The 16746-nt window shown below is 43.5% G+C and overlaps 1 protein-coding gene across 3 annotated transcripts in view; it reads right to left on the reverse strand.

The window, feature by feature from the left end:
- The window catches only part of JARID2 (jumonji and AT-rich interaction domain containing 2), a 194168-nt gene extending 180043 nt beyond the window's left edge, over positions 1-14125 (reverse strand). For all 3 annotated transcript variants that reach the window (XR_015951392.1, XR_015951393.1, XM_035124712.3), the window contains exon 1: positions 12762-14125. Coding sequence is in view for 1 of the 3 variants with exons in the window: in XM_035124712.3 (XP_034980603.2) it covers positions 12762-12806 (45 nt within the window). In the remaining 2 variants the exon portion in view is untranslated. The remainder of the gene's footprint in view (positions 1-12761) is intronic.
- Positions 14126-16746: the final 2621 nt, after the last annotated feature.

Here is a 16746-nt window from a genome sequence, read left to right on the forward strand (position 1 = left end):
CAAAACGTTTTGCTTCTCACGGAGAGGCGCTGCAACAAGCAACTGCAGGAAGAACTGCATGGCTCGCGCCAATGCGTGTAAGAAACCCTTTCCTTCCAGATGCATATGGCTTAAGCACCTTGGCCTTCCTCTGGCCCCCACAAACTGCTCTCTCAACTCAAAACACATCCAGCCCCATAACCGCTTTCCAAGGAAGCAGCTGTCAGGTTTTGGTTAACACACATGTGCATGTAATGCATAGCTGGGCCCTTAGCCTGCTGCAGCCTGTTCACACCAAGGCTTCCGCCCCTGGAGTCTCTGCTAGGAGTCGCAGCGGCTCCTTCAACAGTTTTAACATGGAATGATAATCAGGAACTGGCTAACCCACCAGGGGCTGAGTAAATGCCACAATTAACAAACAGCACCTTTAAAATCAGCCAAAATAAGTGGCCACTTGATTAAACAGAGAAGTGTCCTGAGCCAGGTACATTAAATCTAAATGCACTTGGTCCTGAGAAATCACGGGGCAATGGCTTGGAACCCTCTGTGCTTATAAAGGCAGGCTTAGAGTGAGTTCAGGCAATTGCACTGGAGATCTCAAGGCTTTTTTTCTGTGAGTTGACATCTTTTGACATTAGCCAGTCAATGAGTCCACTCGCAGTTGCCTCCTCCTTGTGGAAAAGACTGGAACCTGGATCAGACCTCAACTGCCAGTAACCAGAAGGCAAAAAACTAAAAAAACAACAACCCACCTTTCACCTATATTATATCCCTAACGTAATGTACACTCTGTGGACTGTAACTTGCTTTAGGAGCCAATAAAAAAATGTAAATGGCTAGGACTAGTCTCCTTGTAGTAAGGAAATGCCTTAAAAGCACCTCAACTTGGCTTACAATTTGGGGTTTCTGTCTGAAAGTGCAAAAAGAGGCAATCTCCATGTCAATTCACAGCATGGTGACCAATTCTAGCCATTTCACACCTTCAGGTTATCTAGCAACTGCTGCAATTTTTATGTTTCTAAGAAGTACATGTCAATTGTTTGTATGTGGGGCCTCAGACTCCGCATGAACTTCCTGCAACCCAGAAAAATACTATGACAGTACAATCCTACGCATGTTTACTTGGAAGCAAGGGTCACTATGCTCAAAGAGGGAGGTCTACTCCCTGGTAAGTGTATTTAAGACTAAACTGCCATTTAACTAAGACATTTTTGGCATTATGTTAGTCTTATGTGCATGTTTTGGAGAGGGGAGAAGAGAAAGCTTTAGCATCATTACAATATCTAGCAGGTAGTAAGGCAAGAGTAACCCTGCTGGGTTATATCCATCAACCTGTTTTCTGTAACATGCAGATATGCTACATGCAGGGTTTGAATTCTGCTGCATCTCCTAGGAACTACCGGTATGGACTCAGGGGACCTTCCATTATTAACAGGATCTGAGGCGCACATGAAACATAAATGCAGTGGTATTATGAATAAAGATTTTAATATTTAAGCTATTAGACAACTGAGATCTGCTAATCTTCCAGAGCTTTTTCACAGATACAACTTTTCTTTACTTTTTTTTTCTTGGCTGGGGGTGGGAAGGGGAAAAACAAGCCAAAGAGCCACAAAATAGGGAGGCTTGTGGCAGATGGAAGGAAGTTCAAACCCACATCTGAGATATCTTTGTAATTTAGCTATAACTTTAAAAGAAACAGGGTAAACCAGGGATTGTGGTCAGGATATTCCTTGTCTGGACATACTCTTTAAAGGGAAATTCAAAGAGAAATCTATCCTATGAAGAGAGGAAATACAGTTAATTCCCGATATAAGAATACAAAACGTCTCAAAACATTCAATTACTGAATGCTTTTGCCTCTACAACAAACAAACCAGGAGAGACTTTTTTTTGCCTTTGAAGGAATGTGGGTTGAAAAATCAGTGTTGCCGTTTCTGGTAAAATGATTGTTTCGTTCCATTTATGCCCTATCATTGCAAAGCAGTAGGCTGGCTTTAGGTGTTCTTAGGCTTGCCAGCAGTAAATGTGAAAAGAATCTAGGGATCTTAGTAGACCCCTAGCATAACATGAGTCAACAGTGTGATGCAGCAGCAAAAAAAAAGAGTTAATGCTATTCTAGGCTGAACCAATAGAAGTATATTGTCCAGATTGATGGAAGTAATAATACCTCTCTATTCTCCCTTGGTCAGACCACACCTAGAGTACTGTGTCCAGTTCTGGTCACTGCAATTTAAGAAGAATCCCTGACCACAAGGTTCCAAAACCCACAGGAGACCAGTGAAGGATTTAGAGCTGAAATCGCATTGGAACACAAGCCATGCAAACAGCAGACTGCCACATTTATAGCACTATAAATGAAAGTGACCCAAGCAGGGGGAGGAAAACTATAGAATTAAAAATAAATAAATGGAAATATAGGCAATGCTTTTTTCTGGGGGGATGCAGGAGACACATACCCCTACATTTTGTGAATCCAATGGTGGCTTCATTTCCTTTCTCGGTGATTTTCTTGAGTAAAAATGAGAGTACACCTAAACATTTTTTGGGGGGGAAGCACTCTATTACTCAAAAGCAATCCATTACTCAGACTGTGGACCGATTTGCACATGCATGAACATTACTTGATGGATTGTGTGCTGAATGTGTTAACATCAACCAGCAAAAAGCTGGTTTGTCAATAGGCCAGAGATCCTGCCTAATTCTTTAGGAGTTCTGAGGTAGCAGAAAATAATGCAGTAACCACACCTTCTGCTTTGTGGTCCACTGGTTCCCTTTCTGCCTATCATAGGAAAAAAACTGTTGTCTTGCATTCTGCGGAAAGGACAGGATGAGAATAGGGAACTGGCCTGTAAAAAAGACAAAGAGGTGGGGGTGGGGTAGGTTCTCCACCATATTGTCAGCTGTGCTTGATCTGCAACATGCTGTAGTCGCTATGACCTCATTCAAGTCAATTCAGAAGCACCTGTGTTTATGCACACTCCCTGCTTCTATGCTCTGCTGGATTAACAACGTCCTTGTATCTTGTTTTTTGTGCAACTCTTGGTTTGCAACAGTTACTTTCTGAACTGGCAAACTATGGTTTGTAGGGGGGAAATTCAGAACAAAAAATCAGAGTTCCACCAATATGCATTATCAAACTCTGATTTCCAGTCCTTCCGTCCTTCCTTCCCTTATAAAATCAACAAGTGAAGAATTTTTGCTGTAACAAGTTTATAAAAATTAAACTGAGAAAACTCAGACAGATAATTAAACTTAATATGAAGCCTTCAACAATAATCACCAGACATTCCTGGAAAAATAATTTTATATTCAATTACTATAAAATATGTGCATTACCATGTCTGGGAAATGCAGCAAAAATAACAGTGGCTTCATCCATTCATGGAGGAGAGGCAAGTTTTGCCAATTTCCCCTTCTCCTACACTAGCTCACATACTCTTCCCAGAGGGCCCTCCAACTGTTCAGGGCAGATTTCTGGAAAGTACAAGAGGATCAAGGGGGGAATCAGTTAAAATCACCTCGCACCCACTTCCATTGAAAGGAGGCTTCATGAGTAGGTTAATCATAGGATCTCTGGCTCCAACACAATGATTTAAAAGAGACCAGGCATGGCCAAACTTGGCCCTCCAGGTGTTTTGGGACTACAACTCCCATCATCTCTAGCTAACAGAACCAGTGGTCAGGGATGATGGGAACTGTAGTCCCAAAACAGCTGGAGGGCCAAATTTGGCCATGCCTGATGTAACCAATATAGCCTATATAGCTGAATTTGTAATCCAGGCAGTGCCCTCCAGATGCTGTTAGACTATAATTCCCATCAGCCCCAGCTGATGTAGTTGGAGTTGGAGTCCAACAGCATGAGGAGGATACTACAGTGACTAGTCCTGGTATACTAGATGACAAACACCATAGGCAGGTAGCCATGTTAACTCCCTGCAGGAAGCTCGACATTATAAAGAGTAACCATTTTGGTGCAGTTAAGTGAGTTCTAGTCCAAGAAAGCTTATGCCACAATAAAAAAGGTAATTATTTTAAGGTGTCACAGAAACTGATTAAGTCACCTTGCATCCCTGCCTTTCTGATGTAACTTTCCTTTGAAAACATTGCAATGTAGACCACAATATTGCACCCCACGCATGTGGGAGCAAGCCCCACTGAACTCAACAGGACTTGCTTCTCAGCAGATATGTTGTAGGACTGAACTGCCAGACAGTAAGCAACACAGAGCAACGTCAAACTTACTAGCTAGATGTATTTTTACAGATGGATCGCAAAGTCCTAATGAGATACTATTTATTCATAAAATATGAGCTGCATTTCCCAAGTGCTAAAGTGTGCTATATACAAGTGTAACTTAAATAGCAAAAAACATGTATTAAAGCAATACCATTATAGCTTAAGTGTTGAGGCGCATATTGCTTTTCAGCAATTCCCCCTCAGTGCCTTCAGCAGAGTCCCCCTACCCTCAAGGAGAAACATTTGGAGAGGGGGCTCAAGGGGCTGTGGGGCAGGATGGAGCAGCAAGATCACTTTCTGGCCCTGTCTCTTATCTATATCTAACTTGCATTTATTTTTAAGCCAATCATTAAGTAGTCATTCTAGATCTTTCCTCACCTCATTTGATTGTGTAACACAGGCTACAAGAAGCATAGCTGCCAAGTACCCCGTTTTCCCTGGGAAACCCCCATTTTACTTACCTTTTCCCGGTGGTCCCCCGTATCACTTCGTCTCCCATTTTTCTCCGTTATTTTCTCCTGCCGGCGGCCATTTTTTCTCTTTCCGATTTGCCCTTCTATGGGCACCAAAAATGGCCGGCTTCAAAAGTCGCATCTACGCATGTCCGGAAGTGCATAGACACGACTTCCAGAGGCGGCGGCGGCCATTTTTGGTGCCCATAGAAGGGCAAAGCGACACTGGAAGTTACGTCGACACAACTATCCGGTGTCACACGGCTGCCGGTCCCGGATTCTGCAGTCCGGGACTTGGAAGGTAAGCAAAGAAGCAAGCTGCAATTCGGCAAGATATAGATTAAAAACAGGCTAACCACCAAATATTAGATAAGATTGCTCTAAATCACACCTAAATCACATTTTGGGCAACAAATTACTGTCTCAATGCCTCTCAAAAACAATGAAACTTTCACCATCGCAGATTATGTAGAATGAATACCATTGAGCCCCAGACAACTACAGCTTCACAAACACAAGTATTATCTTCCTTCTGAGGTAAAAAGTAATATACATTTTCATAATTATTCAGCGCCACTCCAAAAAGCACTTGAAAGTTCTGGGCCTAACTGCTGAACAACCTTAAAAGAGTGGATTGTCTTAATTTGAGTAGGAATTTTTTTGAACTGAAACTTGGCTTGGAGTTCTGTATTTCTGACACAGAAATATGAGCAGTCCTAAAAAAATTTCCTCAGCTGCAGTTCAACAAAGTTAATTGTCTTGGCACATACATTGGACTGAAAAGTTATGCTTGCTGCTTTGCACATCTGAAAGCCTCAACTTCCAATGCCAAATTCAATACATGATGTAGCTCAACACCAATATATATAAAAGGCCAAATTCTGACCGTCAAAAGTACCTTAAAAATAGATGCAGGTTAGATTGTCTAAAGCAAAGTTCAGCTCCTCCTCAAAAATAGAGCTTGGGAAATTTCATTACAGTTTTAAGAAGATGCCAGCAGATAGGTCAATTAAAATTAGGAGCAGTTCCCAGAATTAAATAGCACCCGATTTGATGCCTGCTTAAGATAATAGAGGTGGAGTTGGCTACAAAACTCCTTCCCTTCTCGGGCAGTTTTTGTACCACCAGGTGCATATGACAAATACTGTTAATGTCAGAACTCTTGTTGATTTTAAAAGAACAGTTTGCCTGATTTAAAGACAGATACCTAACAGCAAAACCCTTTGCCTTAAACTGTAATACTAAGCACACTTTCCTGGGAGTAAAGCTTATTGAACTCAGTGCAATTTACTTCTATGTAAACATGTATAGGAATGCGCTGCACATCTTGCAAGGCAGAAAAACAAATTTTTGCATGTTGTAGGTCTGCCTGTAAAGCTAATGGAAATTCTATGCACACACACACACACACACACAGTATAGTCTGTATGACAAAGCAAAGAATTGTCTGGTTTTTGCAGTTCAAAATGTACAGCAGATTCTTATCTGCAAATCTGCTAGGAAAAAGCCTGTTTACATTTGAAGAAATCAGTAGACCAGCAAAACATATGGGCTACAATTCAATGCTGAGTTAGGCATGCATAAAGTGTGCCTTTGTGTTGGACTGTGACCAATGGAAGCAGCAAGGAGGCCCCAAAAACATTTAAAAATGACCCATTTATAGTACTTTTGACTTGCTGCCACTGACTGTGATTTTGAAATGGCTAGCTAAAGGAATAGCTTGATTCCTAAATGGCACCATTTCCAGTTGTGGGGTTTGTGAGGGGGGTAATTTCTAACAAAAGTAATGATCGTCAGTTTTCTGCAGCTGTGGCATTTGAAACATTCTCACTTCAAGGAACCCTTTCCCATACAAACATGTCTCTTAAGGAATTCCTGTATGTTATAGAAGTTTCTGGAAAGTGTTTGGGGGGAATTGCCTGTGACAGGATGCTTTCAAAGCCTGCTGGGCCTCACCACTGTCCTGAAAGAATCAACAGTGCGACCTAGAATGCATTCAACGCTCTCCTGGGCCCAGTGCACAAGCAATGGGAAGATGAGTAGTAGCAGGCAAGCTCTCAGAGGTTTCTCTAATGATAATGATAATAATAATAATAATTTTAAATCTATATCCCACCTATCTGGCTTGGTTTCTCCAGCCACTCTGAGTGGCTTACAACATATATAAAAACACAACAAAACATCAAACATTAAAAAAACAAAATCCTAAACAAGCAACAAACAGACCAATAAATCAATAGAAATCAACAACAATAAACAGTTTACAGTTATACTCAAATTAAAATTCTGTAACCAACTCCAACTAAACATTTAACCAACACCAACCCAACAAAAACTAAACAGGGGGACCAAAATTAGAACCATTTAAAACATTTTAAAACATTTTAGCCAGTGACCGCAAACCAAGAGCTGTTCCAGCAATGTCCCTTTGGCCTCCCAGAAGCCTCTTTTAGCTGCACAGGGTGAGTCTGGGCCCTGCCCCTAGGCCAGGTGAAAGTGGGCCTTGCAGCAGGGATCAGGTCTTTCTTCCAGCATTCAGGCAGCAGCAATGTCCCTCTGACCTCCCAAGAGCCTCTTTTAGCTGTTCAGGGTGAGTTTGAGCCCCACCCAGAGTCTACCATTTCATATTTGCTTATTGAGGAACCCGAACCCCCAATAAGCCTCTGAAACCTATCTGAAAACCACTGAACTAGAACTTAGTATGGTCACTTCCCAATCTGGAGAATTATCCACTACTTTGAGCATTCCCAGGGCTGGGAGACATCACACAGGTATGGATATGGCACCCTGTCCCACATTTGCACCAGAAATGGTTTTGTAAAAGTCAAAAGTGAAGCAGTGAGCATCTTTGGAATGACTACTATACATAAATAAATGGGAAGATCTATGTTGGCTGTGCAGATCTCTTTTAGGCTTTTGTTATTTCCATTACACAGGGGAGTAAGATGAAGCTGAGAAAGTGTGATTATCAAATGCCACAGCTGAATGAGGATTTGAACTCAGGCTAAATCCGCCAATACACCAAGTTGGAGAAGGCTGTCTTTGATGTTCAAGCCCAAGGCAATGATGGTATAGTAAAGAAAATACTCCTGGCAATCTTAGGAATTTCAATAGGATATAATAAGTAGTTACAAGTTATGTATGGCTCAAGCTATTTAGGGATTTGCTAAGCACATTAATTTGTACCAGGAATGCTACTAGAATACAGTACAAGCCCTGGAGCATGGGTATATTCTCAGAAGTCCAGCCCCTTCAAATGGTGAAACACTAGGCTTAGCTTCCAAACAATAAAAAAGACATCTTAGTCCTCATAAACTGATATAAATCACATTCAGTAACCAAAGATTAAACAATTCTCCTTCCTCAATGGATGCTACCACAATAAGGAAAATACTGTAGCCTAGATCTGACTTAGCAGGAGTAGCTCAAGTGCCAACCAGAAATGAATTCCACTCTTCAGCCACAGAAATGATACGGCTGATGGTTCTAGGATAAATTCAAAGCACATTCCAGTACATTTCTTTATACTTTAACATTCTACAAGACATGCTACTACGGTACCATGGGAAACGTCTTCTGCTCCCATGCCATTAAATAACACCACATTAAATTAACAAGATTTATAAAATATATTAAGAACTCCACTGAACCTGAACAGTGTCATAAACCCCAGCTACTCAGGATTTGACAACCACTGTACACATATGGATCCTCCACAACCACCTCTGCAGAGGCAAGAAAATATCATACAATACAAGAACATGTTTCGTCTAGCAGACCATGACGTGACAGATTGGCCTTGGGTTCAAATTCTGCTGCAGACATAATTTTAAAATGAGTCCTCAGTACCTGCATCCCATTTGTAAAATGCATAGCCCTGCAACAACTCCTGCAGGAATTCTAATGGCTACATCCATCGAGTTACAGCACTAGTATTACCTATTTGCTGACACAGTGGCTCATAGGATTAGCCAACTGTGTGCGTTTTAATTTATTAATTATTTTTAAAACATCTGTAAGCTTGTCTTTCATCCAAGGAGCTCACAGCTCTCCTCCAAATCCACAACTTCATGAAGTAGGTTTGACTGATAAATTGCAGCCTAAAGTTGCATAGCGAGCTTCATGGCTGAACTGTCATTTGAACACAGACCGCCCAGGGCCTTCTTCACTACAATGTGCTGACTTCCCAGAGCAGGTGAGAAAAGATCCTTTCTTCAGCTGTAGGTACAATGGTGAATTTAAAACAGTGGATTAATCATCTTCAAGAACGATACAGGAATTGGCATCTATGAAAGTCAGGTTTAGAACTTCAATACAGTATTGTTGAAGAACTACAAAGTTCTCTGTATGCAAGTGAGGATATTGGTTCCCTCAAGTTTAAACCAAAATTAGACTACTTCATGTGGGAAAATACTTAGGAAATAGAGCACAGCAGACCACCATAATGAACTAATTAATGTAGCTAATTAATTTAAGAGAAATTTGACAGAAAAAATAACAAAAGTGAAATACACCCATGTATTGTTTTTATGGGTTATTACAAATCTATTAATGCACTACAAATTGAAACATACTGCTTATTGCCATTGTAAAACCAGCAAATCATGTGAGAAGCATCTTTGTTAATGCCTGTATTCGTATTTAAAATACATGCTAAGAGTGCGGGGATAACTATACAGCATTTTTCAAAGGGCTCTTGATGAATGATGACAGTCTCTATGCACAGCTATACCGTACTTTCTAATTTCTGCATCAGCAGGAAACATTACAGTTTTCATTTGACAAAATAGCTCTGGTGAGTTCCAGCACTATCTAGCCTTACAGAATTTGAGTCACTGATACATTAAACTTCCAACTTTAAATCTATACTTACTGTGTAAAATGCCATAAGCAAGCCAGCAACAGAGGCAATATAGACACTAGGTGGACCATTGTTCAAGCTGAAATACATTAATTCTATACTGGAATTCCTCATCAGTGTTTTCTCCCACTGAAAGATCAACTAAATGACTAGACCCAATCCACACAATGGTTACACAGGAATATTATGATATTCAGACAGTGATGCAAGTGAGTTACATGTCTTTTTGGAATTCTTAAACTGAGGAGTGGATGTGGGCAAAACATTCTAGTAGTCTTTCATAATGCTCCGAGGCCTGATTCTTGCCCATTCCTTCCTTACCACTGTACATGAACTTGCATCTGAGTCTTTCGGCATAATTGCTTTGCAGAGCAAGCTGTTGGTATCAGTTTTTCAAACAAACTGTTTGGCATACATCACTCCATGAATTTCTCCCTTTCAGTGGCCAAGCAAGGAGAACTCAATACAGTGGTGCCTCGCTAGACGAATTTAATTCGTTCCACGGGTCTTTTCTTATAACGAAAAATTCGTCTAGCAAATCCCATAGGAATGCATTGAATTTTTTTATTTTATTTTTTTTGCCCATTGGAACGCATTAATTGTATTTCAATGCATTCCTATTGGAAACCGCGATTCGCTAGACAAATTTTTCATAAAACGAATTCGTCTAGCGGGGCAACCTCCGCTTGAAAAATCATTTCGTTAAGCGGAAATTTCGTTAAGCAGGGCATTCGTTAAGCGAGGCACCACTGTATTAGGTGTTTGGGACAAGGCGGCCACAAAAAATGGCTGGCTAATATGGGAGGTTGAAAGCCAGCCTGGTGAACTGGCATTTCAATCAGTCCCAGGGGCACCTAACAAAAATGGTAGGACCGCGCACCCAAAAATTTCCAGCAGGCCCATAACCCGGAAGAATCAGCTACTGCCACCACCTGCTATTTGAGAAAGGTGAGCACAGGAGAGTGGGCTTTCCTCAAAGCATCAGTGCAAACGGAAATGAGGCCAGCCATCCTCCCTTCACCAGAAAGTCTGCAGAGAGGAAGCAGAATAACCTGCCCAGTTCAGGCAGCCCCGTGGGAAGGTGAGGCGGAAGGACATGTCAGAGGTATGTGAATACTTGCTACACCTGCTCACTTCGACAGGGAGGCCTAAAGGAGCGGTGCCACCATGGGCTCCGCCGCCGCCCTTCCCTGCTCCTCCTCCTGCTGCTGCTGCTGCTGCCGCCGCCGCCCCCCCCCCTCTCGCAAAGCGGCCCGTCCCCTCAGCAGCCCGCTTTCCCTCATCCGTCCGCCCGCACCGGGTCTCGCGCATGACGTCAGACCGGTGGGCGGGGCATTCGGGACGCTGAGGAGACGGGAGGTTTTTTTCGGCGAGCCCAGGCCCTTCCTTTTGTGACGTCACACGAGCACAACAAGACTCTGGCCCCGGCTGGGCTGAGCTGAATGGCCGGAAACCCGGGGGCTCGCGCTGACATCCCCCTAACCTGTTGCTGCCGCCGGAGAGAGGACGGGTGCAACCAGAAGCAGCATGCGCCGCGGTGGGCGGCACGGAGGGCCGGAGGAGCAGCAGCAGCAGCAGCCATGCCTGATGTCTCCGGCCGCGATTCATTGCCACGGCCAAAAGAGCCTACCGGGTCTCGCTTTCCCCACCAGCCTGCCCTGTTCTCTCTCCCTCCCCACCTCGCTCTCAAGCCTGAAACTTGTGTGAACACACGAAACGCTGTCTCGCTTTTCCAGTATAGCGTGTCTTTCCAAACAGGTCCTGGAGAGAGAGGAGTGGCACTTCCCCCCCCCCGCAAGCTACATGAACGCGATAGAGTTGCATTGTTCAGTCGTACAGACGTAAGAGTATCTAAAAACAGATTTTGGCTTGAAAAAGGAAAACAAGCCGCGAATTTCCCACCCCTTTTCCTGCTTTGTTTCGCTGCAGGGGAACCGTGCTCAAGGCACAAGTCGCGTGTTCATCAGGGGGCTTCCTACATAAAACAATCCTCTTTGGACAAAAATACTTTTGAGTAGCCTGCTTCAGATTCTCAGTTCCTCTGCAATGCGGATGTATTTCTAATTCGCAAGTTCGTTGGCGAATTTTCTTAAAAGTTACCCATTGTTATCTCAAAAAATACATTTCCAGACGTCAAAAATAGGAGGAAAAACTCTGTCGAAGTCTACTGTGACTTTATGAAGTATTTATTAAAATCAATGGGGAAGTCAGAACACCCCCACTATCACGACACAGGCGCCCCATAACAAATGCCTTGCTTACAAACGATAAACACACTATACTGTATGCAACTTTTTGTCATCTTGAGCCACTTATATTCAAGAACGGTATTCTAACCAGGGTAAAAGCCGCATTTGTTTTTGTTTTTAAACCACCATTAGGACTGCCTGCACATCTGACTAATTCACTCTGTTGCTGCAAAAACTCCCCCATCCCAACCAAAACGTGGCTAGAGCAAAGAAAAAAAGGCACGGTCCCAGCAATTTCTACACATTTCTACAATTGGAAAAGGTTATCCCGTGGCTGACTACACGATTTGAAGGCACACACCATTAGCTAGATCGTTGGCTCTTCAAATTTCAAAGCATCTTTCTGAACGGTAAACCAATTTCTTCGTGAGCACACACAAAATTAACAAAACTCCAAGCCATTTCCCCGAATATTAAAGTCAGGCCTTGCAAATACATTCCTTGTAACATGATCCCCAACTGGCTTGGTTCTATTGCAAGCCAGATAAGCCAACGATCACATACACGAGATTTGATGGGGGAGTAGAAGAAGCAAGCACGCCATAACCAGATACAGTATTAGATTTCAAGTTAACAGTTTCGCCGAACAACCACAGTGCCTTCTCAAACCCCTAAATATATGTTATAATAATGTGATCATTTGCATGCAAAGTGAAATATTAGTAAATCCGCTTGAGAAAGCAGTTTAGTTGCATTATCGCATCAGCCCCCCAAGCACCGTGTCTTTCATCTTCTAAAACTAGATTATGATTGTGTCATTTGAGGTCAATACATTTATTCACTTGAGGTATCTTTACACGAATCTCGTTTTTAAACCCGCTTTACAGTTAAAAGAGGCTTTTGAGAATTCCCCCCCCCCATTCCCAGCGGACGAAAAGCCAACATTTCTAGATATTCTTTAAAGCCACCGCTAGCTGTAAACTTGACATTCATGAACATTTCCAAAAAATCAAAGATAAATGATCCGGTATAACCACTTACGTATTTCTTTTGAATTATATTCCTCTTGGGTCTTTCTTTGCTCATTCTGATATCCAGATTGTGATTGCAAATGGGGGAAATTGCTTCATGAATTAAAAGCCGCAACCAATTTGGAGGAAAAAATCCTTCTTTTTTGTGTTTGTTTGTAGTGGTTTCTTGTAATCCGATTTTCTTCGCACACAATGCAATCCTCCTTGCAATAAATCCAATATGTTGGGTGGTGGGGTCAAAAAAGAACAAAAAATACAAATGTAGAACAAACCGCCCAAAAAAAGAAAAATCACTTTAGAGATTCATAATGGAAATTTTACACCCTAGACACACAAAACCGCCCTTGATGTCCCCTTTTTCTTTTTCCCAGGCCACCAAAGCGATCTGTAGGCCCGTAGTGTCCGAGGCGTAGTTTACATCTTGAAGAGCAGAGAAAAGATTTGAAAGGGGAAGGTATTTTTTTTAATGTTGGAAGTCACGTTTCTGCTGCTGCAGCACAGACAACTCCAGCAGCACTGAAGGCTGCACTCGCACACACACGCACACACACCCCGTAGGAGTCTCTGCTTTTTCAGTTTCCCCCCTCCGCCCCACCAATGAGAGCAGCTAGCTCTCCAGCAGCAACTTTAAATGGCCCGATTTTTAAAAAATATTATATTATGTATAGAGATAGACAGGCAGGCAAGCAAGCAAGCAAGCAAGCAGACCGGAGTGAGGGGGGCGACAGGGGAGGAGGGAGAGGGGGCGGGAGAGAGAGAGAGAGAGAGAGAGAAGGGTTAGGGCTTCGCCTCAATTCTCAACGTGGTCCCAGCCGCAAAGAGATCACTCCGGGTGCATTCCCGCAGCTGCAAGCCCAGCCGTGCCGTGCCGTGCCCCTCGGCAGCCGTGCCCCGGTCGTCCTTCCGCCCTCACCCGCCCGGGGGCCGCTCTCCAGCCGGAGGCGCCGAGCGCAGCAGATGCCGCCGAGGCGAGGAATCCCGGTGCAGAATTTGAGGACAATCCCTGCGCCCGCGACACGCTCCGCCGCCAGCTCTTCTCCTTTCTGTGTCTGCAAAGCTCTTTAATTGTCCTCCCTTGCCCTCCCTCTCCCTTCGCCTGGCGAGAAAACGCGACCTCGTCCGGCTACATCTCCCGCTCTCCGTGCGCAAAGGGCCCGGGTCGCGGTCCTTGGGGTGGGGGTGGGGGCTCTGCCTCGCGTGCCCAGGAGGGGAGGAAGCAAGGAAAAAGAGGAGGAGGAGGAAGAAGGAGAAAGAGGAGGAGAAGCAGGAGGAGGAAGAGAAGCAGCAGCAGCTCCGTGCACGGGTGCGTTCGAATCGCCCTTGGTCTCCGGAAAAGTTGTAGTCCCCTCACCACAAAATGGCTACAATAATTGCAGGGAGAAACTACAAGTCCCAGCCTGGGCGGCGCGCGCAGCTGCGGCAGGGATGGCCTGATTGGGCGCCGGGAGAGGGATCGTCCTCGAGGCACCTTTCTTTCACCTCCCGCCCCGCCCCTTTCGGTGCCAAGCCTGGGCGCAAGCGGAGACGGCTCTTCCGCGCGTGCGGCGCCTTGACGAGTCCGGCTGCGCTTGCAGCGAGGTCGTAGCTTCGGCGAGGAGGCGTCAGGCATGGGGAAGAGGGGGCTGCGTGGTTAATATACATTATGCATATGTATGTATGTATGTATGTATGTATGTATATACTGTATATATATATGTATGTGTATATACAGTATACACACACACACACATACTGTATATGCATATATATATATATATATATATATATATATATATATATATATATATATATATATATATATACACGCGTGTGTATCTCTCTCGTTTTATATTTCGTATTGCGTCCATGCGGTTTAAGTAAAGGAGATGCTGGAGACAGAAGGGGCGAGGGACTTGTGGGCTGGTCGATTCGATGGCTATGGAGAAAAAAAGGAGGCCAGGCCGACGCGGGCGCGGATGAGGAGATCAAGGGCAGGAAATGCAACCTAAGAATCATCGATAGCATATGGAGGAACTGTTGAAAAAGTTCATAATGGGGTGGAGTGGGAGGACGTTGGTAAGGAGTTGCCATGGGGAACTGACAGATATCCATTCATATGTGCAGCCTGAGCCCCCACCCCTCATCTCTCCAGTTGCAACGAAGCATGCATAGGATCGCACCGTGGCCCTTGCAGAGAACTGGTCTTATTTGACTGGAGGAGGAGAGAGAAAATCGTCTGAGAAGGATGTACTTTTCCAAGAGGGGGAAAACCCAAAAGGGCCACATTCTAGGGGCAAGCTTTTTCTTGGGAAAATAGGGATTACATTGCCTTTTTAAAAGCAGCAATAAAAAGAGCATATAAATTACAAGCTGGACAGAAAATACCTCTTGCTGGTTGCCAAGTAGTTGTTGGGAGACTACAGGGTTTCCAGCCCGTGTTTCCTCAGGACAATAAGCCTGGTTTATAGAAAACTTGCTCAACATGTCTCCCAAGGTATTCTAAGGTCATACCCCTCTGCCTTTCTCTAATGCTGTAGGAAACCCTGCTGCATCAGATTGTGTGTGTGTGTTTAGCTTGTATATACAGTAGTTTCAGGCAGGCCAGTGGAAAGGGCATATTTTAATGAATGTATTTATATATAAGTTTCCAGGGCTTTTTGCTACCAGTTTTAACATGCTCCAAAGTAGCAATCTCAGATAAAAAAATTAAATAAAATAGGTATTGATAGCAAAAACACCTTTAATAAACATGGCACAGGTCAGTAAAGGATCATTTTAGTCTCTTCCTGCTATAAACTGTAAGTTTGGCACTTACTTGGCCTTTTGCTTTCTTTATCATGGTTTAATTCATCTTGCAGGTCCATTTATAGGGCTTGTTCCAAACAAATCCAATGCAGTTGAAAACCCACTGGTTTTATTATATTTCAACAGCACAATCCTATGCATGTCTACTCAGAACTTCCTTAGGGAAGGAATATCACAGCTTCAGTGCCACCACAAAGAAGGCTCTGTCTCACATTACCACCAACCACACTTTAAACAGTGGGTACACACTAAGCCAGGTCTCCAATTAAGATTTCACCATGTGATTAGTTTCATAGGGTAGTAGGTGTTCTTTAAGGTATCCTGCGTCTCTAGACCATTTAGGGTAGGCCATCTAAGGCCTGGGGGCCAGATCCGGCCCAATCACCTAAATCGGGTCTGGGGATGGTCCGGGAATCTGCGTGTTTTTACATGAGTAGAATGTGTCCTTTTATTTAAAGTGCATCTCTGAGTTATTTGTGGGGCATAAGAATTCGTTCAATTTTTTTCCCCAAAATAGTGTCTGGCCCCCCACAAGGTCTCAGGGACAGTGGACCAGCCCCCTGCTGAAAAAGTTTGCTGACCCCTGATTTAAAGGGTCTAAACTATTACTTTTTTTGCTCAGGCTCCAAGTTCATAAAGTTATTGCAAAAGTGGTGTTATATTAGGGTTGCCATATTTCAAAAAGTGAAAACCTGGACACAAAAGTTGTTGAGGTTTTTTTTGCAAAATCTCTGGGGGTGGGGATGAAGTTCTTGAGCAATTTTTAATGAAATCTGCAAAAAAAAACTATACGTCCAGATTTTTCTGGCAACTGAATCCCCGTTTCTGACAACCGAATCCCAGCTATGGTCGGGGAATTCTGGACATATGGCAACCCTTATTATATGCTTCATTTGTCCTGCAGCAGTCAATCCCCCAGCAGCCACATTTTTTACCTGTTGCAGTTCCCAGGCTATTCAGAAGCAGCCCCAAAGAGAGAGAGCATTCCAATACTCCGGTCTAGAAATGATTAAGGTATTAATTGCTACAGAAAAATGTTAAGGAGTTTTCTAAGCTGTAAGTTATATGAGGGACTACCTTTGAAGACTGCTCTCAAACTGCAATTAGCTTCAGGGGCTAGTCATTGAGAAGACATTTCAGTGATGCTTAAAGAGCTGTGCTAACTCTCAGGCCAATTTCAAACAATTCCGCGCACTGAGGCTTGCTTTAAA

Source organism: Zootoca vivipara, chromosome 8 (assembly GCF_965207765.1).
Source record: "Zootoca vivipara chromosome 8, rZooViv2.hap1.1, whole genome shotgun sequence".
Taxonomy (NCBI): domain Eukaryota; kingdom Metazoa; phylum Chordata; class Lepidosauria; order Squamata; family Lacertidae; genus Zootoca; species Zootoca vivipara.